At 49.2% G+C, this 21,682-nt stretch overlaps 2 protein-coding genes across 34 annotated transcripts in view; one reads left to right on the top strand and one right to left on the bottom strand.

Annotated features, from left to right (window-relative positions):
• Positions 1 to 21,682, top strand: part of SMUG1 (single-strand-selective monofunctional uracil-DNA glycosylase 1) — a 102,348-nt gene that overhangs the window by 33,853 nt on the left and 46,813 nt on the right. For 8 of the 31 annotated variants that reach the window (XM_005571066.5, XM_074007044.1, XM_005571064.5 and 5 more), the window contains 2 exons: positions 1,326 to 1,629; positions 2,664 to 4,146. In XM_005571066.5, the coding sequence (XP_005571123.2) occupies positions 1,345 to 1,629; positions 2,664 to 3,191 (813 nt within the window). In that variant the 5' untranslated portion in view covers positions 1,326 to 1,344 and the 3' untranslated portion in view covers positions 3,192 to 4,146. Of the gene's footprint in view, positions 1 to 446; positions 521 to 1,325; positions 1,630 to 2,663; positions 4,147 to 13,154; positions 13,240 to 17,943; positions 18,019 to 19,706; positions 19,812 to 20,415; positions 20,463 to 21,682 lie in introns of those variants that run through there. The other 23 variants (XR_012420314.1, XR_010579436.2, XR_010579437.2 and 20 more) reach the window with 7 other exon arrangements.
• HOXC10 (homeobox C10) overlaps positions 16,634 to 21,682 on the bottom strand; it is a 184,217-nt gene continuing 179,168 nt past the window's right edge. For all 3 annotated transcript variants that reach the window (XR_010579416.2, XR_010579417.2, XR_010579418.2), the window contains 2 exons: positions 20,164 to 20,186; positions 16,634 to 16,942 (listed from right to left, as the gene is read on the bottom strand). The gene's annotated coding sequence lies outside the window, so the exon portion shown is untranslated. The remainder of the gene's footprint in view (positions 16,943 to 20,163; positions 20,187 to 21,682) is intronic.

The raw sequence follows: 21,682 nt of genomic DNA, 5'->3' as shown, positions 1-21,682 counted from the left end.
GCTGGAGTGCAATGGCGCGATCTCGGCTCACTGCAACCTCCACCTTTCGCGTTCAAATGATTCTGCCTCAGCCTCCCGAGTAGCTGGGATTACAAGCGTGCATGACCAAGCCTGACTAATTTGTATTTTTAGTAGAGGTGGGGTTTCTCCATTTTGGTCAGGCTGGTCTCCAACTCCCGACCTCAGATGATCCACCCACCTCGGCCTCCCAAAGTGCTGGGATTATAGGCGTGAGCCACCTTGCCCAGCACACCCAGCTAATTTTTGTATTTTTTAGTAGAGACGGGGTTTCTCCATGTTGGACAGGCCGGTTTTGAACTCCTGACCTAAGGTGATCCACCCGCCTTGGCCTCCCAAAGTGCTGGGATTACAGGCATGAGCCACTGTGCCTGGCCTTCCTTATGTCAACATTATTAAGTGGATATTATTATTCTTTGTATTTGAAGGCAGAAACCCGAAGCTCTGGCCGTGGTTGCATAGCTTGTAAGAGTCTATGAGGAGTCTGTAATCATCCTACTAGGTATTCCTCAATGTGGGAAAGAAGCCAGGCTGGGGTTAGGGGGTTGTAGAATTGGCAGGGTGGCTGATCAAACCATCTAAGGCAAGATGGTGTGGGCGGTTAAAGCATAGCCTTGAGCCAGAGAGATTGGGCTCAATCAAATCCCAGCTTTATTTCTTACTAACTGCAAGACTTGGGCAAGTTGCTTAATCTTGCTAAGCCTCAGTGTCCTCACTTATAACAGGGGAGCAGTAATACCCACCTCATGGGATTGTTGTGAGGATTAATGAGGTGTACCTGGCGCAGAGTAGTCGCTTACCACCTGGAAGCTATTGTAATTAGCCTTCCCAGGTCTCTGGGCTATGGCTGTGCACTTGCATTTCATTCTTCAGCACCGTGCTTTCCAGAACACAGTTCATTCTGGCTGGGCTTTTCTTTTTTAGGATGACATTAAAGGTGCTGAAAGGATGCCACCAGTAAATGTTCATTGAAAACCTACTATGTGCTCTGCATAGCCCAGGAACTAGTGACTCAGACCTATGCCTTATGGAAAGGAGATTTAGAGTGGGAGATGTTTGGTGGCTATGGCTTATCCTCACCAGGTGCCATGTGAAGAGGACAGATACTGGAAGTGGGGAGGGAATAGGCCCTTCATTACCGTGAATTGAGATGAGTTCAGTCCTACTTGGTGGTTGGTAGATGACTGACATGGTCTCTTAGGGTCCCTTCTGAGCCCAGGAAATGGTAGTGGGGGCCCTGGCAACCATGGATCCCTCCTACTTTGTGGCTGAGGGATGATGGGGCCTCTGTCCATCTCTTTTCCCAGGTGACAGCGGCATGGCCATATGCCCCAGGCTTTCCTGCTGGGGTCCATCCATGAGCCTGCAGGTGCCCTGATGGAGGCCCAGCCCTGCCCTGGAAGCTTGGCTGAGAGCTTCCTGGAGGAGGAGCTTCGGCTCAGTGCTGAGCTGAGCCAGCTGCAGTTTTCGGAGTCTGTGGGCGTCATCTACAATCCCTTGGAGTATGCATGGGAGCCACATCGCAACTACGTGACTCGCTACTGCCAGGGCCCCAAGGAAGTGCTCTTCCTGGGCATGAACCCTGGACCTTTTGGCATGGCCCAGACTGGGGTAAAGGGTTTGGCTGCCTCAGTGGGTGGAGTGGGGGGCTCTAGGTGGATGCTTGGCTGGGTGTGCTGTGAAGAAAAGGAGCATGTGCATGGCTGTAGATGTGTGTAGGTCCCCTCACCCCATTCTCTCTCAACACACATACTGGCTCCTGTGGTCTGAGGCCCTCTCCCAGCGTCTCTGCCCGTAATTAACCAAGCACATTAATGGTAGTTTCATTTTCCCTGTGAGCTGGCCACTTACTGTCTCTGAGAGCCCTTCCTTCCACCAGCCCCATCCTTCCTTTACTGGATCTCCCCTGTCCCTGGAGTGTGGTTGGGGTCAGAAGAGGGACTAGGACTGCTGGGTCCTCAGAAGAGACTGGTTGACAGGGGTGGGTATGTAAGAGATGCAGGGTGTTCTGGGAACCTGGGTTCTGTTTCCTAGCTAAGGCGAGGTTCAAAACAGAGCCTGCCTCCAGTGCCTGCCCGCTTTTCTTTCAGAGCTCAGGATGAGTGACTGCCCCTCAGTGGGGGTGCTTGGCAGTTGGGGGAGGGCAAGAGGCTTCAGGGCAGAAGGCTCAATCGCTTTTATTGACCCCAACTGGGTGATGAAAGGTGATCAATGATGATTGATGGAAATGACAGCCTGAGGCTTGGGGCTGGGAGGGCACCCAGAGAGCAGTGGTCAGCCTGTCCTTGTGCCTCCTTTAACCCTGGCTGCCTTTCTGTCTCAGGCCATCTGTCTGTCCCCAGTACTAACCATCAAACCCTGTGTAGGGCTAGATATCTCCATGTAGTCCCTGTACTTGGTCCCAAAGACTACTTGGGCTAGAGGCAAACAGATTCTTCTGGGCCACAGTTCACAATGAAGAAATGGAAAAAGATGGACAGGTTCAAACCATAGGGCCAAGAATCCTTGTCTCAGGCCTTTGGGTGAAGGTGGGGTGGGGGGTGCAGGCTGGATTCTCATGGAAGGTATAAAGAAGTCAGTCGGTCCAGAGCCCGGGCCTCAGGTCTCCAGTTTGAAGCCTTTCATGTCTCTTTCCTTCCTCGCAGGTGCCCTTTGGGGAAGTAAGCATGGTCCGGGACTGGTTGGGCATTGGGGGGCCTGTGCTGACCCCTCCCCAAGAGCATCCTAAACGACCAGTGCTGGGACTGGAGTGTCCACAGTCAGAAGTGAGTGGTGCCCGATTCTGGGGCTTTTTCCGGAACCTCTGTGGACAGCCTGAGGTCTTCTTCCATCACTGTTTTGTCCACAATCTATGCCCTCTGCTTTTCCTGGCTCCCAGCGGGCGCAACCTCACCCCTGCTGAGCTGCCTGCCAAGCAGCGAGAACAGCTTCTTCGGATCTGTGATGCAGCCCTCTGCCGGCAGGTGCAGCTGCTGGGGGTGCGGCTGGTGGTGGGAGTTGGGCGACTGGCAGAGCAGCGGGCACGACGGGCTCTGGCAGGCCTGATGCCAGAGGTCCAGGTGGAAGGGCTCCTGCATCCCTCTCCCCGTAACCCACAGGCCAACAAGGGCTGGGAGGCAGTGGCCAAGGAAAGATTGAATGAGCTGGGGCTGCTGCCACTGCTGTTGAAATGAGTGCCCCTGGGGTCTTGTATGGGACACGTTCAAGACCTCGAAGTCATTCTTGGCCAAACAGGTGACAACACATCTCCTGGACTGGAGCAAAAGGTCCTTCTGTGCTCCCTGGTCGCTGGGAAATGTATTCTTTGATCTGTTGAACTGTCTTCCAACCTGCCGTGGCAGTTTTGACACTACTCCTGTTTGCCCTCCTGATTCCTGCTTTCTTTACCTTTGAACATTGCCCCTTTCAGGGGACCCCACTTTGTAGGGAATCCGCAGAAGGTGTGTTTTTGCACTTGCAGACTGCTCTACCTCAGTGTTTCCTCGGGAGACTATTCAGCTGAGAGTGCCCTAGACAGTAACTTCCAAGGTCACATTTACTATTTCCATGGAAGTACCTTGCCAGGACACCTACCCATCCTTATAGAACAGCTACCTTCAGCTGACCCCTTTCCTCACAGGGACCAAGACAAAGCATGGGACATGAAATTAAGAGTGAACTTCTTATGGGAGGCTGCAGCTGGATCAGAGGAAAAATCCAGTGTGGCAGAGTGAAAGTCAGAAGACCTGGCTTTTCATCCCAGCTTTGAGACTTGGAACTTTTTGATGGACAAATTGATAAACCTCTTTAAGCCTCAGGGTCCTCATCTGTAAAATGGGGATGCCTACCTTATGGGGTTGGTATGAGGATTAACTGAGATAACACTTGAAAGTGCCTTGCATGGGCCTGGCATGTGGGTGCTCATTACATAGTCCTCTTGCTTTCTTGCCTCTGGGTTGGGGATTCACAGCACTGCACTACAAGGGTAGCCCCTCTCCATTCTGGATACCTTGCTAGGGGAGAGTCTGGGCTTCTACCTGTGGCCAGGGTGAGGGGAGAATTCTTGCCTTGTCAGAGATGGATCAATGACTATGAAAAACCTAGCCTGTGATTTTTTTTTCACTCTAAGCATTAAAAGCTCCCAAAGCCTTTTGTCTTGTTACTTTCTTCCCCCTCTTGCATGCTAGAGGGGGAAGATAGTCATTTAGATTTCCCCCCTCTTACCTCTTCATTGTTGGCAAGGGGTTCTCTTGGGTAGCTGGGAGAAGGATGTAGTAGATCTCTTTTTTTTTTTTTTGAGATGGAATCTCATTCTATTGTCCAGGCTGGAGTGCAGTGGTGTGATCTCAGCTCACTGCAACATCTGCCTTCCGGGTTCAAGTGATTCTCTTGCCTCAGCCTCCTGAGTAGCTGGAATTACAGGCATGCGCCACCACGCCTGGCTAATTTTTGTATTTTTAATAAAGACAGGGTTTCAGCATGCTGGCTAGGCTGGTCTCAAACTCCTGGCTTCAAGTGATCCACCTGCCTTGGCCTCCCAAAGGGCTGGTGCCTGGCTGGATTTGGTAGATCTCTAATTGCCTTACCAAACCTGTAGGGTCTCTGTTAAGTGTCTGTTGGGATCTTATATGATACCGTGGACACTGCGAGAAACAGATGATGGGGCAGATGGGAACCTGGGATCCAGCTCATTTTTTATGTCTGCTGAATGGTTGATTGGGTGCCCCTTTGTTTGGTAAGGGCTGGGAAAGTGAACCAAGTTGGAAGCAGAGCAGGTCTTGAGACCACCTTAATGAGGAACACATGGTCTACTTCCCATCTCCTGGGACACAGGTAATTTCCAGCTTCCAAAATTAATAAGATTTTTCATATAATCCTCCCCTACTTCATTGTATAATAAATAATTTGGCCTTTGTCTTCAGTTCCTGAGAAGAAGACTCTAAATTCTTACAATTTCCCAAGTGATAGGAGTATCTTTGTTTTTCGTGGCGGGTCCCTGAAACTACACCTGAATTTATGTTGAGATTTGACCTTAGGCCACACCTAATTTTATATTGAAATTTGATCTCAGACCACACCTGAGTTTATGGTAAGATCTGACTGAGGATAGAGGCTGACCATGCCAGAATGACCAACCATACAGTTAGATGGCTGGGACTTTGAGCTGGATGATATCAGCTTGATCCCCAGGGAGGGGAGAGGGGCTAGAGATTGAGTTCCGCCACATGGCCATGATTTTAACCACATTATACCTATGGTAAAACTCTCTATATAAAAACTTCTGACACTGAGGTTTTGGTCAGCTTCCTGGCTGGTGAACACATGGATGTGCTGAGGGATGTGCAGGGGTGTCCTGTTTCTATGAGCAGAGGGCACACATCTGTGCCTGGACACTCCTGGACTCTACCATATATTTGTCTTCATTTGGCTGGTTCTGATTTGTATCTTTTGTGATAGAATTATAATCATAAGTATAGCATTTTCCTGAGTTCTGTGAGTCATTCTAGGAAATTCTGCAACCTCAGGGTGGTGGGGGATGGGTTATGGAAACTCCTGAATTTATAGCCAGTTGGTCAGAAGTGCAGGTGGTCTGGGGATCCTTGAGCTTGTAGCTGACATCTGAAGTGAGAGCAGTCTTGTTGGGGACTATGCCCTTAAACCCATAGGGTATGCACTAACTCCCTGTAGTTAGCGTCAGAGTTGCATTACAGTATTGAATCTCCACATGCCGTAGACTCCTTTCCTTCTCTTTTTTTTTTGTCAGTGCTATGTAGTGAGTGTCCAATGTTGCAGAGCACTGGATTAGGTACTGTGGAATAACTGCACAGAGATAGAAGCCATCATTTCATTATATATTAAGCTGAGATAATCAAGGAAAGCTCTCTGGAGGAGGCGGCATTTCAGGTAGCCTTAAGACTGGGAAAGTTTTGGATAACTTAGAGAACAGCATTGTTATGTTCAAGGGGTGGCAAGCTGTATTAGGGTCTAGAGAGACAGAACTAATGATACATGTATGTATGAAAAGGAGTTTATTAATGATTGACTCACCCAGGGTGAAGTCCCACAATAGGCTGTCTGCAAGTTGAGGAGCAAGGAAGTCAGTAGTGGCTCAGTCCAAGTCCCAAATCCTCAAAAGGAGAGAAGCCGACAGTGCAGCCTTCTGTCTGTGGCCTAAGGCCCAAGAGCCCCTGGCAAACTACTGGTGTAAGTCCAAGAGTCCAAAAGCTGAAGAACTTAGATCTAATGTGTGAGGGCAGGAAGCATCCAGCATGGGAGAAAGATGAGGGCTGGAAGACTCAGCAAGTCAGCTTCTTTCACCTTTTTTCTGCCCGCTTTTTCTAGCCGCCTTAGCAGCCAATTGGATGGTTTCCACCCACATTCTGGGTGGGTTTTTCTGTGGGTGGGTCTTCCTCTCCCAGTCTACTAACTCAAATGTTAATCTCTTCTGGCAACACCCAGAAACACCCAGAAACAATACTTTGCATCCTTTAATCAAGTTGACACTTAATATTAACTAACATACAAGTAGATTCCTATTGGCTTGGCCCAGTTGGGAGAAAAAGATGAAGAGGTAGATTGAAGCTAGCTTGTGAAGGGCCTTGGGTGCTAGAATAATCTTTGAGAATTTAAAGTGTAGTGGGGGAAGTGAGATACACAGAACACACACTGAAAATACCCAACGATAGGTAGAAACCCATAGAAGGAGATGAAGGGGCAAACCATGTAGGAGGCAGTGTGGGTGCAGTGGGGAAACGGATGGGAAGGGAGGGGATGAGTCTATAGGGAGGACATCTGGGGTATAGCAGGTCTGGTTGAAAGCCTAGAGTTGGGGTCTCTAGGTGATGAGATGGTGGGATAGGATTGGGTAGTACGCAGAGGCACTTGAACAGTAGTGACCAGAATGACTTGAAGGCCTGGGTATGGCAGAGTCACTGCTGGGTCTGGGTCCTTGTGGGGCTGTTGCTTTCAATTCCTGGGGTGCATCTTGTGGGAGAGGTTGATGAAGGTCCTGGGCCTGCCTTTTCCTGAGGGCACTATATTCTGCTGCTAGGGCTGCCATAACAAAACTACCACAGACTGGGTGGCTTAAAACAACAGAAATTTCTTTTCTCACAGTTCTGGAGCTTGTAAGTCCAGGATCAAGATGATTTGATCTTTGCTGAGGCCTCTCCTTAGCTTGCAGATTGCTGCCTTCTTGCTGTGTCCTCCCATAGCCTTTTCTGAGCATGTACCTCCCTGGTGTTTCTCTTCTTAGAAGGACACCAGTCATACCGGATGAGCCCCCTCCTTATTACCCAATTTAACCTTAGGTGCCTCTTTAAAGGCCCTATATCCAAATATAGTCGTACTGGGGCTTCAACATACAGATTGGGCGGGGCGAGGGGCATAATTCAGTCTATAACAGGCACACAAAGACATGTCACTGCTTTTTTTGTCCCCAACCAATGTCAACGGTAAACAAATAGGGTACTTAGGAGTGCCTTTTTTCCAGTCTGAGGATTGGAAGTTGGTCTAGGGGCTTAGGTAGCTGATCAGACTTACTCTCACCAGACTGGCTTTTACCCTTCAATTCATTCTAGAGCAGTTTCTTCAGTGCAAATGAGAGTGTCCTCAGGGAAAGGAAGTTCATTGTTTTTTTCTGAGTGGAAGAGAATGGAGCCTTTGGCTGCTACAAAACAGCATTGTGAGAATTATTCTAAAGCCAAACTGAAATAATTTGCTGTCATCTAGACTTCTGTAGACCAATACAGTAGCCACTAGCCATGTGTGGCTGTTTTAGTTCAAAGTGATTAAAATTAAGGAAAAAAATTCAATTCTTCAGTTCATATTTCAAGTGCTCAATAGCCACACATGGCTAGTGACTGCTGATTGGATGACACAGAAATTGAACATTTCCATTATCACAGAAAGTTCTGTTGGACAGCACTGATCTAGAGATCAGTGGCTTACAACCTTGCCTATGAATCAGAATTAACCTATGGAGGTTTAAAAAAACACAAGGGTCTTAGCTGCACTTCAACATGTTTTGATTTGTGAGGTGCGAGGGGCATCCTGCTACCAGTCTACAACAGAATCTCTCCATGCTACCAATATGCAGCCAAGGTTCAGGCAGGAGTGTCCTGAGTGTCTTGAAGGCAAGGGCCAGGGTCTCCTTTTTCTTTCCCCGGTATGTAATCCCACACCTGGCACAAAGTAGGTATTCAGAGCAGACATGGAAGTAATGCATGAATCTGGTCTGGGAGAGCTGGCTGTGTGCCATCCAGAAACACTAGTTTCTCTAGAGTTTGTTGTTTCTGCCTGGTAATGGTGATTCAAGTTCTGATTCAGAGGAATGATGGCGGTCCCACCCCAAAACACACAAACTCAACTTGGTAGAGACCAAGGCTGTGCTTGGGTTGGGATGCTTCTGAGATTCTGAGGGGTGGATTGTGTTGGTGAAGAAACAGAATTTTCTTACCTCTGTTTTTTTTTTTTTTTTTTTTTTCTTTTTGAGACAGGGTGTCCTTCTGTTTCCCAGGCTGGAGTGCAGTGGCACGGTCATGGCTCACTGCAGCCTTGACTTCCTGGGCTCAGGTGTCCTCCCATCTCAGCCTTCCAAGTAGCTGGGACTATAGGCATGCACCACTACACCCCGCTAAGTTTTTGTAGAAAAAACTTTCTACAGGCATGAGGCACCATGCCCAGCTTCTTCTTTTTTTTTCTTTTGAGACGGAGTTTTGCTCTTGTTGCCCAGGTTGGAGTGCAATGGTGTGATCTTGGCTCACCACAACTTCTGCCTCCCGGGTTCAAGCGATTCTCCCGCCTCAGCATCCTGAGTAGCTGGGATTACAGGCATGTGCCAACATGCCTGGCTAATTTTGTATTTTTAGTAGAGATGGAGTTTTTCCATGTTGGTCATGCTGGTGTCGAACTCCCGACCTCAAGTGATCCACCTGCCTCGGCCTCCCAAACTGCTGGGATTACAGGCATGAGCCACTGCGCCCGGCCCCAGCCTTTTATCTCTCTCTCTCTCTTTTTTTTTTTTTCTCCCTTACTGATACAGGATAGCTTAAAGGAAAATTGGGTCTTGAATTTGGCCACTGTGTGGTCTCACTTTCCTTTTTCAATTCAATAAACATTTATTGATGTCTGCTGTGTGTGTGTCATTCCTTGTGCTAGGCACTGTAGGGAGTGACAGAGGTGAATTAGATGATTCTTTGCCCTCACGTTGTTCACTGTCTAGTGCTGGGAGATACAGGCATATAATTATAGTATAAATCAAGCTGAAAGCATGTTGTGAACAAGTTATAAACACAGTGCTCTGGGCACACTGAATGAGGAAGTGATTAGTCCTCAGAGTCTGGGGAGGAGGTGTGTGTGCCTGTGAGAAAGGGCAGTGACTGGAGATTTCTTATCTCATCACTTGCTAAATCTTACCACCTCCACGGAGTGGATATTTGCAAAAGGGGACCACTGTGTCAGATACGTCCAAGAATTTCTCAGCCCCAACTGCAAGGGCCTAGGAAACAGGATGAGGGGAGGGGCTCAGATGCCAGGAATTAGGCAAGAGCCAAGGGTTGGGCGTGGCCCTATGGAAGATGAGAAGTGGAGGTTCCTTTCAGAACACATCTGTTAACTTTGGGGATGGAAAACTGTAGCAGATGGTGGCAGGCGATGTCAAGGTAGCAGATCAAAAAAGATTGGAAATGCAACCTGGCCGCAGCTGGGGTAGAGAAGCTAGTGATGGAATGGAAGAAGGGAATAGAGATTGTGGCCTATCCCAGACTAAGTCTTGACTCTGAATATTCTTGTTTAGGAGGATATAGGGCAGCTGTTTCCTCTTCTTCCCTAGTGCTCCAAAGAAGTAAAGAACTTAACTGGAGCTTGAGACATTGAGGTTAGACACATGGATAAACTTCCCAGCTATGACCATCAGGTGATATAGAAATAAATTACTTTGGAGGAAGATGAATTGCTTTCTTCTTCAGAGACCTTAATGCCAGCCTAGCTTGAGCCGATGCTTACCAGTCAAGGTTGAATTATAATGTATTTGGGGAAACTTACTTTCTCTCCCTCCTTATTTTGGCCCTCACTCTCTCAAGTACAAAACAGAACAAACAAAACACCTGCAAAAGAATTTTCCTGTACATCTTCTTGTCTATTCTTCTGCCCCTACATCTCATTCAAGGACCCTCAGCCTGATGTCTGTCTCTAGTCCTGGCTTGCAGGAGGGATGGCTGAGAGCCCAGAACAGTCCTCCATGGTGGCCTGTGCCAAGCCAGGTTGCCATTTCCATTTTCATTAATTGAAGCAGCTTGACCCTGATCATTTCAGGCCAGCAATTTCCTGTCTGCTGGTTAGGAGTGTGTGGAGGACATGTCTTTGAAGGTCATTCTGTCCTTGCATCTACCTGGATGGTGCTAACACCTCATTCAGGCAGCAAAAAACGGTCTCCTGTCACAGTTAACTGGGAGAAGCCCAACCTCACACAAATGCCCAGCCTCTCCTCTTGGGATCTCACACTTTGTCTTCTTCAGAAGGTCTTTCTGGTGTCTACCCTCCAGCCTACCTGCTATAATTTTGGTTGTTTTTTTTTGTTGTTGTTCAGTTTTGAGAAACCTGCTAACTGATAGCTCCCTCTCAGAACCTCATGTGATGATACTTTCTTCTGTGGCTTGGGAGAAGAACAAAATGTCTTTGAAGGAAGGGGTTTGCCTTCAACCCTGAAAGGCCACACAGCTGAGTGACTGGGGTGTGATGGCTTTGCTCCGAGCGTGAGTGTGGATGTGTTTTGCTTATTGCCTGGCTGTAAGGGAGGTCTGTGTGTCCCCTGTGAATCACTGAGTTAGCATCACTTTGTTCTTGTGTTTGGTAGTGCCGCTTTGCAAGTACCGTTTTTTTTGTTTTGTTTTGTTTTTGAGACGGAGTCTCGCTCTGTCGCTCAGGCTGGAGTGCAGTGGCCGGATCTCAGCTCATTGCAAATTCCGCCTCCCGGGTTTACGCCATTCTCCTGCCTCAGCCTCCCGAGTAGCTGGGACTACAGGCGCCCGCCACCTCGCCCGGCTAGTTTTTTTTTTTTTTTTTTTTTTTCGTATTTTTTAGTAGAGACGGGGTTTCACCGTGTTAGCTAGGATGGTGTCAATCTCCTGACCTCGTGATCCGCCCGTCTCGGCCTCCCAAAGTGCTGGGATTACAGGCTTGAGCCACCGCGCCCGGCCGCAAGTACCGTTTTAAGGGGTAGGGTAGTGTGTTCCCTTAGAGTGGGAGTCCACTGTATTACATGCATTTGTGTCCTCCTGTGATCATGGGATCTTTTTTGTCTGCAGTTTTCAGTCTTCCAGATGGACACTAGTGTAATTGAGTGTGACCCATTTTTGCTGCTGTTGTGTCTTTGTGTGTCTGGTATTTTTGTGTAACCTCTGTGTTTGGGGCATCTTCAGGGAGCTTGTGGAGTCTTTCTGAGTGTCCTCTGGCTCTGTTTGGGCGGGGGAACAGAAGAAGGAGCCCAGACTCGAAGGGGAGCTGTCTGGGTGGGGGGAGCGTGTTGGGAGGGGGCGTGCTGCAATCTGTGACTTGGAAAACAGATTTGCAGAGGAGGCGAGCAGCCCGGGCGTGCGGGGCGGGGGCGGAGGGCCGCTCTGGCCCCCAGCTCCTCCGCAATCCAATTAAATAACATTTAAATGCATAACCAGCCCGCGCGGCGATGAGGCTGGAGATTGGAGCGGGCTCGGCGGCGGGCCGCGCGGGCGGCGTTTTGTGGAGCTCAGCGATTCTGGCGGCAATTTCCCCGCTCGACGCGGCTTTTACGAGCCCGCACCCGGCGCCGCGCCCGCTCTGCTGCGCCCGCCCCGCTCCCGGCCGCTTCCCGCCACTCCCCGCCTAGACACTTTTTTCTCCCTCGCCCTCTCTGCAGCCTTCTGGTCTGTCCGCGTGCGTGTCTCTCGCTCTGGTCTCTGTCTCTCCATCTCTTGGGGTGCATGCACCTCGCCCTAACCTCCCTCTCCGGCTGCTCCCGCGTCTCCTGATGCCTCTCCCGTTTGGTCTGTCTCTGGGTGTCTGCCTCTCTCTTGCGCTGCCTGTCTGTGGCTCCTGCCATCTGTCAGCTTTTGCTTTTCTCGCTGCTGTTTCTGCCTCTGACTTTGACCCCCTGTTCTGGCGGATGCCGCCTCCACTTCTCTCTGGATCACCATGTTATCACAGCTTCTGGCTGTCTTTCCTCCGGTCTTCTTGTCTCTGGCCTTCTGCATCCTTCCACCCTCAAACCCTTTCCTTCAAGCCGCCTTGCCTTCTCCCCATGACTCAGAGAGCCCACCACACCACGCTCTCCGCAGAGTCCTCAGCCTTTCTCCACCTGTGTGCCTGTGGGGAAGGCCTGCAGATTGGGAACAGCTAGAAAGGGCCGGGGAGGAAAGGAAGGGAAGCTAGGTTAAGAAGAGTGGGAGCGGGTGGTGGGCTTACCCTGCCTGGGCCTAGGCCCAGCGGGAGACGGGAGGAATACATATGTGGTGAGTGGACGACTGGAAGAGACCCAGTCTTCCCTACATCCTTTAGGAGCAGAGTAGGGAGGACCACCACATTCAAGGTCAGGGGAGTGGTTCCTTTTTGGGAAGTCTGCAGGAGCACCAGAGAGATGTGATTCCTTCAGGGCTTCAGGCTCTTCTGAGGTTAGCATGGAGGTGGGTATTTTCTGAAAAACTTCAATGGGGCAAGTCCCCCCCGCCCACAGGAGACCCCCCGTGAGCTCCTGAAGCCAGGTACCTGAGGAAGACAGAGGAAGCAAAGCGGGCATTTTGTTTCTTGTGCTGGACCTGACTCCATTGTTTCCTCTTCAGTTCACTCCCTTATCCCTGCTCAGGCGCCCCAACATATGGAGCTGCCGTTTAGCAGATGCTACATGGCATGCAGATTTCGGGGAAGAGTTTCCTGGCTAAGAGAACAGCAAGGGCAAAAGCCCTCATGTGAGCATGTCTGGTGTGTTGGAAGAACAGCAATGAGCCTGATATGGCTGGAGCAGAGAAAATCAGGGAAGAGAATAAGTGATGAGATCTAAGAGGTGATGGGGAGCCACATCACGTAGAGACTAATAAAGTTACAGTAAAACTCACACTCCGAGTAACATGGGAAGTCACTGCAGGGTTTCAAGCAAGGGAGTGACATGATCTGCCTTGTCTTTACAGAAAATTCTTGCTGCTGTATTGAGAATAGATTGAGAAAACAAGGGCAGAAGCAGGGAGACCAGTCAGGAGCTGATTGCAGTTTCAGGTAAGAGGGAATGAGGGCCAGGACCAGGGAGATGGCAGCAGAGGTGATGAGAAGTGGTCAAATTTTTGATACATTTTGCAGGGAAAGCCAAGGGATTAGACAGAGGGTATGAAAGAAAGAGGAGTAGAGGATAAGACCAAGATTTTTTGGCCTGAGTGACCAGGGCAATGGATTTGCTGGTAACTGATATGGGGTAATACCACAGGAGGAGCTGGTTTTGGGAGTAGTATCAGTTGTCGACGTTAGCTTTGAGATGCCTGTTAAGCATCCAATTAGAGGAGGCTAGCAGGTAAATAGATACACAAGTCTATAGTTTTTTTTTTTTTTTTTTTTTTTTTTTTGAGACAGCGTCTAGCTCTGTTGCCAGGCTGGAGTGCAGTGGCACGATCTTGGTTCACTGCAACCTCCACTTCCCAGGTTCAAGCAATTCTGCCTTAGCCTCCCGAGTACCTGGGATTACAGGCATGTGCTGCCATGTCCAGCTAATTTTTGTATTTTTAGAGGAGACGGGGTTTCACCATGTTGGCCAGGATAGTCTCAATCTCCTGACCTCGTGATCTGCCCACCTTGGCCTCCCAAAGTGCTGGGATTACGGGTGTGAGCCACCATGCCCAACCACAAGTCTGTTGTTTGATGGTGAAGTCCAGGCTGGAGATAGAAATTTGGGAGTAATCAGTGACACTGGATGAGATCCCCTAAGGAGTGAATGCTGATAGAAAGTGAAGGTGGCCAGGCGTGGGGGCTCACACCTGTAATCCCAGCACTTTGGGAGGCCGAGGTGGGTCGATCACCTGAGGTCAGGAGTTCAAAACCATCCTGGCCAACATGCGAAACCCCATCTCTACTAAAAAATACAAAAATTAGCCAGATATGGTGGCAGGCGCCTGTGATCCCAGCTACTTGGGAGGTTGAGGCAGGAAGAAATATTTGAACCTGGGAGGCGAAGGTCACAGCAGTGAGCCAAGATCACGACGCTGCACTCCAGCATGGGTGACAGAATGACACTTCGTCTCAAAAAAAAAAGGAAGTGAAGGGCATCTAGTGACAGAGTCTAGGCGCCACAATATTTAGAAGTAGTAGAGGTGCATTTATCTGTCATGGGATTAAGAAACAAAAGGGTCCAGGTACAGTGGCTCATACCTGTAATCCCAGCACTTTGGGAGGCTGAAGTGGGAGGATCACTTGAGCCCAGGACTTCGAGACCAGCCTGTGCAACATAGTGAGACCCCTGTCTCTACAAAAAATAAAAAGTTAGCCGAGTGTGGTGGCATGCACCTGTAGTCCCAGCTACTCAGGAGGCTGAGGTGGGAGGATTGCTTGTGCCTGGGAGGTTGAGGCTGCAGTGAACCATGATTGTGTCACTGCACACCAGCCTGAGTGACAGAATGAGACCCTGTCTCACAAAAAAAAAAAAAAAAGTTGTAGAGGTACAAAAAAAAAAATGCTGAGACATCTCAGGGAGGAGGATTTAGGGAAGAGGTGTGGGGGCTCTTGGCTTGATGATTCTTTTTCATTCCCAGCTGCCCTTGTGGCCAGGCCCTCATTGGTCCATATCTAGATGGTCCCAGTCCACTGGGACCACTGGGCCACTGCTTCATTCCCTTCCAAACACCACACAACAGCCACACTGACCACCTCATGCCACGCTTGCTCAAGAACCTACGGGGACTCCTGAAGCTCAGCATTATGGTCCTAGAGTCAGGGAAAGAGAGCTGGGGCTAGATGGGACCTGAAACTCTTAGTTCACCTTTACTGCTTTGCCACTAGGGAAACTGAGAAACAGTGAGCTTCTCTTTTTGTTTTTTTTTTTTTGAGACAGAGTTTCGCTCTTGTTGCCCAGGCTGAAGTGCAATGGCGCGATATCGGCAGACCGCAACCTCCGCCTCCCGGGTTCAAGTGATTCTCTTGCCCCAGCCTCTCAAGTAGCTGGGATTACAGGCGTGCACCACCACGCCTGGCTAATTTTGTATTTTTAGTAGAGATGGGGTTTCTCCATGTTGGTCAGGCTGGTCTCGAACTCCGAACCTCAGGTTATCTGCCCACCTTCGCCTCCCAAAGTGCTGGGATTACAGACATGAGCCACTGCACCCAGCCCAACAGTGAGCTTCTCTAACGTCCCCCTGCCATTAGGTGGCTAGGGCTCCTAAACATAGCTGAGTGCTGTTTATACCAGCCCACCCTGCCTTTTGAATCACTTCTCAACAAGCCACAGATGTACTAGTACCTGATTTTACTCACTACATGCAGAATAGCAGTGGAGGACTCCAAGGTGCCCAGTGGAAACAGAAGATGCAACTTTTGCCCTCAAAAAAACTTGAACTAAGGATTCCTGAATGATTTTCTCATCATTTTCCTCTATCTCTGCTTTCCTTTCTTATGACTTCCCAACATGGACTCTCCTCTTTTCCATTCTCTGCCCTAGGTTTTTCCTTAACCTGACTCATTCTTCCACCACCCCTCCCCAGATCACTTTTTTTTAAAAGCCTGACTCACTGCTGACAGAGAGATCACCTTTTATTGCCCTAACCTACCAAGTAGCTCAGGCCCCAAACCCGAGAGTGAGTATCCTCTTTTCGTCCCTTCCCCATCCCCGATTCATATGCAAGTTCTGTAGGCCTTATCATCCAAATATATCTCCACTCTGACCACATCATCTCGCAGTCTCCACTAGTACAGTCCTAGCCATGCACTGTTTATCTTGCCTTTGCTGCTGACCATGACAGCCCCCTAACTGGTCTCCCCTGCGTGTCCCCCTACAGTCCATTCTCCACACAGCAGTCATGTTCCCCTGAAGCCCTCAGCACCGTCTCTTGGGCTGTATGTTTTTTTGCTATTCCTGTGTCCTTCAAACCAATCTCCCTGCCTTTTGGTCATTTCCCCCCAGCTGTGACCTGTCTTCTCCCTTCTCAGACCCGGGGGTGGAGGGTGCTCCCCTCTCATGGGAGGCAATCTGACGGGGAGTGGGGTGGGGGCCGTTGTGCTAGCCTAGAGGAAGTCAGTGAGCTGAGCATGATTGAGTATGCTTCTGAAATGGTGGGGAGTATTTGCAGGGACTGTCTTAGGCTCACTGTTTCTCATTTCCATCTTCCCTGGTTCCTTCTGTTCAGCATTCTTCCTTGCTCTCACTGTTCCTCCCCTTCTGTCTCTCACTGACTAATTCTCTGTCTTTTGATTGGAGAGGGGAAAGGATCCCTCATCAGCTTCAGGGTCTTGAGAGATTCTTCAGTCAAATGTACCCCTGTTCCCAACTCAAGCCTCCCCCAACTCTGGGAGGTGGGCTGAAACAGGCCAGGTGGGGAACATTCATCTCATCTTCTGCAGTCTGTACACGTAATTTGAGTCATTCACCATTTTATCCCCAATGCCTAGCACAACTCTTTGCACCCAGTAGATGCTTATTAAGTATTTATTGAATGGGTAAATGAATGAATGAATGTCTTAGGCATTCAGTTTCCCTGTTGGACCCCTGGTCTGGCATTTCTGGTTCTTTAGACTATTGCTTTCAAACTTTAATGTGCATAAAAATCACCTTGGGACCTTGCTAAACTGGAGAGTTGGATTGAATAGGTCTGAGTTGAGGCCCAAGAATGCATTGGTAGCACGCTTCCAGGGATGCTGATGCTGCTGGTTCTTAAGTCACATTTTGAGGAGCAAGACTCCAAGAGGAGGGGGCTCTCAGGCAGATGGTGTCCTCAGCCTAAATCTGAAAAAGAGAATGATGAAGATTGAGGGAGACTGAGAAATAGGGAGAGAGGAACCAAAGAAAGAGGAGGTCCAAGGTCACTAGTTTAAAGGCCTTTAAAGCCCCTGAGAGATACCCAGGTCAGTGGTCTCCGGAAGCCTAGAAGCACCTGCAGCATCTCTCACAACAGCGTCTCTTTCAAAGACCTCACCCCTGACTTGGGGAGGTGGGGCTCTGGAGATGTCTGCCATCTCCATGTCCCTGATTGGTCTCCTTACTCCTGATGAACCCCATGGGTCACAGAAAAGAAAACTTGGCAGAGAACAGGTTTGGAGTTTTCATTCATTTCCGTGAACATTATCCAGACTATCTGTCAGCACACAGGTGAACAGGAGGCCTGTTTAGTGGAGGCAGACATCTTGCATGAATAAAAGAAGTTAGGATTTAAATCTGGCTTTGGAGGAGGATGGAGAGAGCTTTGATGAGCATGTGGGGGCCTTGGAAAGTGGTGGAGAGGTCATTCCAAGCAAAATGGGCTGGAAGCAGGATGGTTCAGGGATAATAAAGGGACCAGTAGCTGGGGTGAGGAGGAAGGATGTAGGAGGGAAAAACTGTCGGAGCTCAGTGTGGTTCTGCATTAAGGAGGGCTTTGCATGCCAATTTGAGGAATCAGTAGTTTGGTGTGAATGCAGTTTGTTCTGAATGCATTAGGGCGCCGTGGACGGGAGTTCCATGAGGAGAGACATGTATCTGGGAGAGGTGTTTCTGGGGAAGGCTTTGCCATCTACTGGTACCTGCTTATCGGGTGGGACCCCTCTTGTCAGTCTGTCTGTACTCCCTGGAGGCCTGGTCAGGCTTTGAAAGTGAAAGATGGTCCCTGGGTTGTGGGGGAGCTGGAGTGAGGTTTTTCTGTTTGCTTGTTTTTTGTTTTCCCTCTGGGAAAGAGCTAGAGTAATTTTGTTTAGTGGAAAATTTTATGAGCTTCTGCCCTAACCCCAGGGTTTTCTTTTGTTTTGTTTTAGCCTAGAAGCCCCTGATAACAAACTATGCCTCAGGCAAGGGAGAGGAAGGGGAAAATAAGGAGGTCATTTTTCATGGTAGGTGAGCTGGTAACATCATCACTGGTCCATGCTGGTGAACACTGGGACCCACCTGCCCAGCAATGCCCTTCAGTCTGATTTCTACCAACCACTCAATCCTCCACCCTCCAGCCAATTCAAGTGTCTCCTGACCTTGGAGTGGGGGCCCTAGGACATACTGCCAATGCCAGATGCTCAGAGGCTTTTCCTGCTTAGATATCTCCAGCGCTTGCCAGGCTGGGTGTCAGCCTTCCTAAGAACTAACTTAATACCTATGCATTTCACACGCAGGCATGTGAGGGTGGAGACTGTTTCTTTGCTGGCTGCTGGGAAGGGGCAGCATTTTGTGATTATTTGTGGGAGGAGCCTGGCTTGCAAGTCTGGGGTTTTCCCTGACAAGGATCCATCTCTTTCCTCCCTGTGTGTCTCCTGTCCCCCGTGCCTGAGGTCACTCTCTTGTACTCATTCCTCTAGCAGGCCAAAAATTGTGCCAACGGAGAGGGCAGATTTTGTTTCTGTGCGAGAGTGTGGGAGATTATTTTCATTTGATTTATTACAGTGCCTGATGATCCTCATGCTGATGTGCTAACGAGCAGGAGAAGCCAGTAGCAGCCCTCACAGCATCACATGGAGGGCTAGACCGACTGGCTGGCAGGGACTTAGTCCCAAATAGCAATTTAGGAGTGGGAAGGGGGCTTGGGGGCAGGGCTATCACTGACACCTCAGACTCCATTTCTCAATTCTGGGAGGGGAACTGGCATTGGGACAACTTTGTGTGGGCCGTTCTTCTTCCTGGGTCCTATGGCCTCTGACATTTATTTATTTATTTATTTATGAGACAGTCTCGCTCTGTTGCACAGGCTGGGGTGCAATGGTGCGATCTAGGCTCACTGCGACCTCTGCCTCCCAGGTTCAAGCAATTTTCCTGCCTTAGCCTCCTGAGTAGCTGGGATCACAGGCTCCCGCCACCACGTCCAGCTAATTTTTGTATTTTTAGTAGAGATGAGGTTTCACCACGTTGGCCAGGCTGGTCTCCTGACCTCATGATCTGCCCACCTCAGCCTCCCAAAGGGCTGGGATTACAGGCGTGAGCCACTGCGCTCCGCCGGGCTCCAACTTTTATATTCCTCACTGCTCTTAAGCTCTTTTAGCCCAGAGTCCTTTCAAGTGTTCTGTGGCAAATGTGACCAGGACATTTCAGGCAAAATCTTCTCACACTTGTAGAGTGAATAGAAAATTCCAGGTCCTCAGTGTTGATCACATCTTTGATGTATGACACCTAGTAGGTGCTCAGTTTATTTCTGGTGTGGGTGAGGAGGCTTTTAAGTTACTACCTGGCTTCATCTAGGAAGTTGAGGGAGAAGTTTTGGGTTCCTCTGCAGTAACTGTACATTCTTACGTTTCTTTTCCTGGGACATTTTAAAATCCTCACTTCTTTATCTGTTCTTGTTCTTTTACGGGTGTTTCAATGGTTCTGTTATATCTGTCTTTTAAATTTTATTTATTTATTTATTTACAGACAGTGTCTCACTCTGTTGCCCAGAGTGAGTAGTGGCATGATCATAACTCACTGCAGCCTCAAACTCCTGGGCTCAAGGGGTCTTCCCACTTTAGTTTCCCTGGTAGCTGTGACCACAGTCAAGCGCCAGCATGCCTGGCTAGTTTTTAAATTTTTTGTAATGATGGTATCTCACTATATTCCCTAGGCTGGTCTGGAACTCCTGGACTGAAGCTATCCTCTTGCCTTGGCCTCCCAAAATGTTGGAATTACAGGCATGGGCCACTACACCTGGCGATCTGTGTCTTACATGGTAGGTCATCTCAGACTTTTTTGGAAGGAATGTGGGTAAAAGCAGCTCTGAAGACATTGTGGTATTTCACTTCAGCTGCGGTATGATTTTTTCGGGGGTTGCTACCTGACAACTGACCCCAAAACAAAGGGGCTGCTGATCATGTGCAGTCACACCAGGTCCTGCTGGTGGTTGGAGGGTTGCCTTGAGAGTGAACAGAAAGCCAACCTGAAGTTTAGTGAGGCAGCATGATTGGAAAGGGAATTAAGGGAGGACATGAGAAGATGAGAGAATAGAAAGAGCTTGACAAGGGAAGACAGGAGGAGAGATCAGAGGAGCAAAGAGGGAGGGGCGTAGGATGGAAGGTACTTACCATTCTAGGCCTCAGCTTGTCATCTGTAAAATGGGAATAATGGGGTTGTTGTCAGGAGTAAGACAGTTAATACATGTGACATTCTTAGCAGGTAGTAAGCATTATATAATTGTTTGATGATAATAAATAGGGTAATACTGCCTCCGTCACAAGGGTTGTTATGAGACCGGGGCATGTAAAGCACTTGGCAGGCTGCAAAATACTCATGTTTTCTCTGCTACTATTATTATTCCACTCTTGCACTTCTTTCAGCCACTGTCCTGTCTTCATGCGGATGAAGAGGGAGCTGCCAGAAGGAGGTGTGGACCCCTGGGTTCTGTTCTGCTTTGGGGACTGTTTCCTTCCTCCCCTCCTCACCCCCTGGTGAACAGAGTCCAAGCCCCTCACCCTCCCCGCTGGCTTGTATGCCCTCAGGCTCAGTGGAGAGAAAGTAGAGGCTGGCAGGAGGGGCGCAGGAGGGAGGCCAGGGGAAGCCAAGCTGAAAATGAAAGCTGGGGAGGGGGCAGTGGAGCGCCTGGAATCATGTTTGCATAACGAGCTGCGCTGGCTCTGGCTTGCTGTTTTTCCAGACAGGGCTTTCCCTCCTTTGTCTCTCAGCCGGTGCTCCAGTCTCTTTCCTTCTTTTTTGTCTCCTGGCCACTGCCCCTCATTTCCTTTGCCCCTTAGTACTCCCTGCAGCCATCTGGACTCCAGTCTTCCCCTTCCATTTCCCTGACTTCTGCTCTGAGGCTCTGCTCATTTATACCCTTGTTTCCCTGATCCCCATCTCCCTCGTGTGCCCCCCTTCTCTGCCATCCATTTCTGCCCCAGTGAGTTCCTCTCTGTCTCTCTCCCTAGTTCTCCCTTCTCCATCTCTGTGCCATCCCCTTTACTCTCTTTCTGGCTGGAAGTCCCCCATCTTTTCTCTTCCTGCCTGCTTCTGTCTTGCTCTTGTATTCCTGGGTCTCCTTCTTCTTACTGACCCCCTCTGCCTCCCGGGTCAGGCTTCACCTCCTGCCTTCCTCCCCTTCTCTTGCCTTCCCTCTCTGGCAATAGCGGTTTCCTGTCAATTATACTGCTTGGATTCAGGGCACTTAGCACCTAGATTCAGGGCCCACTGTGAAGCCCTGCTTTGTTCACTTGATGAAATAATTGCAGTAACAAGACTAAAATTTAATGAGCACTTACTAAACGCCTTATCTGTGTATGATCTCATGTAATTCTCTCAATAATGCTATGAGGTGAATATTACTATCCTCATTTTACAGATGAGGAAAGTCGAGAGATTAAATAACTTGCCGAAGGTCTCACAGTTAATCAGAATTGGGGCTTGAATGCAGGTCTGCTTGCCTAAGGAGCCTGTGCTCTTAACCACAGGGGTTGATTCCAGCCCTGGAAGAAGCTGGTCTTACTTTCTCTCCCAGTGAGACTAACATAGCCCTCCTCCTTTCTTTAAACATCATCTTGGCGCCCCCAGCTTCCTCCAAAGGTCATTTGGTTCCTTCTCTTTTCTCTGCACAAGTCCAGATTCAACCTAGCC

Source organism: Macaca fascicularis, chromosome 11 (genome assembly GCF_037993035.2).
Source record: "Macaca fascicularis isolate 582-1 chromosome 11, T2T-MFA8v1.1".
NCBI lineage: Eukaryota > Metazoa > Chordata > Mammalia > Primates > Cercopithecidae > Macaca > Macaca fascicularis.
The sequence above is the reverse complement of the archived record's forward strand: the minus strand, read 5'-3'. Positions and strand labels throughout refer to the sequence as shown.